The 2,044-nt window shown below is 34.5% G+C and overlaps 1 protein-coding gene across 1 annotated transcript; it reads right to left on the reverse strand.

Moving 5' to 3' along the window:
* Positions 1–213: 213 nt before the first annotated feature.
* LOC128855179 (uncharacterized) lies at positions 214–901 on the reverse strand. The gene is made up of 2 exons (XM_054089882.1): positions 867–901; positions 214–650 (listed from the first exon to the last, which is right to left on the reverse strand). Exons 1-2 carry the CDS (start codon positions 899–901, stop codon positions 341–343), a joined length of 345 nt encoding a protein of 114 aa, XP_053945857.1. The 3' UTR covers positions 214–340.
* Between the last annotated feature and the right edge of the window lie 1,143 nt (positions 902–2,044).

Consider the following 2,044-nt stretch of genomic DNA (forward strand, 5'->3'; position numbering starts at 1 on the left):
CCAATGGTTGAGGCAATCAAATCGTGTAGTGGACAATGGTGTAGCTGTTTTTCGTCCTTGATGGGGGTGTTCCGTGTGTCACAAGCAGAGTTCGAGCAACATACCTCCTAAATGCAAACAAGGGCCTAGTGTCCTTATTACAACCAAGTTTTTTCGCAAGTAACCATCCATGTACAATTGAAACATCAACGAAATAGGCAAAACTTGGCCACCACCATTTCCTTATCCGCATCCTTGTACGCAAATTTGCAATCGCCTGATCGCATTTATCCACTCCACCCATATACTTATTATATAATATTTAGAAACTAAAGACGGTTGGGGGAGTGCAATTTTTGCTTTATTCACGTGTGATCACCGCGTGGCAGTTGTCATTGTCATGTTTTCGAAATTGGTTGCGACCGTACATTGTTATCTGATCTTGATTAGATCCCCTATTTGTGTGAAAACGACGGAGTTCGCTTTTAGTTCGCAATAACTTACATCCTATTTGGTTCAAATTAGCATCGTGCTCCTCATCCGATTTATCACTGTCCTCATCTGTGGCTTGGTCTTCAAGTTCGATTAGTAGCTCTACGTAAATAAAATTTTCATTGTTAATATTTCCATCATCTCTCTCCAAAAGGCTCAAAATTTCATCTACAGTCAATCTGGAAAACGCAAAAAACCTAACCACTTAGAGCCTGCTATGCATAAGGTTCGATATATCGGACGCCACAACTAAATACTACAGTAAATGTTTGATGATGAAGCAAACTTCACAATTTTTTATGTTTTGCTTACTAACATACTTATGCACTAATAAACACTTGTCACTAAAATTGTTTGCTAAAAATATACCAAAAAAATATACAAAAATATTTTACCCTTTACGCGAAAAAGTCTGCTTGCAATCCGCCATACTGAAAAATTTAAAATAACGGGAACTCTTTGCGAGGGGTCGACAAATGAAGGGTTGCCATTGTTGAAGAAATAGTTCTCTTTCGATTACAACCTCTAAGTCACCTCCACATCACACTTGCTTCATACAAATTAAATTTAACTCATGTCCGATATATCGAACGTTAAGCTGTAATGGGTTAACATGCAATAAAAATGCTGGCGATTACGCGAAAGTTTTGAGTAATATCGGGGTCCCGAACATAACAAAGTTTCTTTAATCTAGTGAAAATTAAATAGACTTAACTTTTTTATACAAAAAATTAGTTGAATTTTAGCAAAGCATATTACGGTATTCAAGAAATGTAAGATAAATGGGATTTTAATATGATAAAAGGCGGCACAAAATTAATCATCCCATTTTGTTTCTGAATACATTTTTTAATAAATAATGAAAAAACAAATTTTGAGTAATGGTATGCTCTATTTCAATGCAGCTTCTGCCTAGTTCACTAGTGTTAAATATGATTGTCGTGCGAGGCCAACAGAACCAACAATTTTTAAAGCAATTGCTTAAGATTAAATATTAAAGTTTTTTAAGATGAATTGAAGTAAGATTTACATTAGGGTGGTCCATAAATAGTCAAAGCACTTGAATACGACAGGCCCCAGAACTGTTTTATATTGGGTTGGCAACTAAGTAATTGGGGATTTTTTTTTAGAAAATCGAAGACAATTTTTTATTGGATCTATTTCCTTGAAATAGAGTAATCAATCGAATCTTGTTTTTCGAATATCCCAGGAGTATTTTTGACACTAATTCTTGAGGTAGCAAGTGACAAATTGTTTATGTTGCTTGTTTTTCGTACTAAACAGCAGTTTTATATCAGTGATGCCAACACCTGTGAGAATTGATACTGATACTGAGCTAGATAGCTCAAGGAAAAACACGCTACATACCGATTGAGAAAAATGTCTACTTTAATCGACGAGAAAAACAAAAATCAATAAACAACTGCTACAAATAAATAAAATCTAACAGCTTCAGAAACTGATGTCATAATAAAAAAGCACAACAAACCCTATAAATGTTACCAGAGTCAAATATTGGTTGGGGAATAATTTCATAGCGTTTTTATATTTTCCTTTAATTTACAACGAGTAA

Source organism: Anastrepha ludens, chromosome 2, assembly GCF_028408465.1.
Source record: "Anastrepha ludens isolate Willacy chromosome 2, idAnaLude1.1, whole genome shotgun sequence".
Taxonomy (NCBI): domain Eukaryota; kingdom Metazoa; phylum Arthropoda; class Insecta; order Diptera; family Tephritidae; genus Anastrepha; species Anastrepha ludens.

Excerpts from the sequence above, each read along its gene's own strand:
- LOC128855179 (XM_054089882.1), bottom strand. The coding sequence starts at position 901 with ATGGCGGATTGCAAGCAGACTTTTTCGCGTAAAGG. Across the intron at positions 651-866 it reads CAGACTTTTTCGCGTAAAGG|ATTGACTGTAGATGAAATTT; the intron begins GTAAAATATTTT and ends TGCGTTTTCCAG.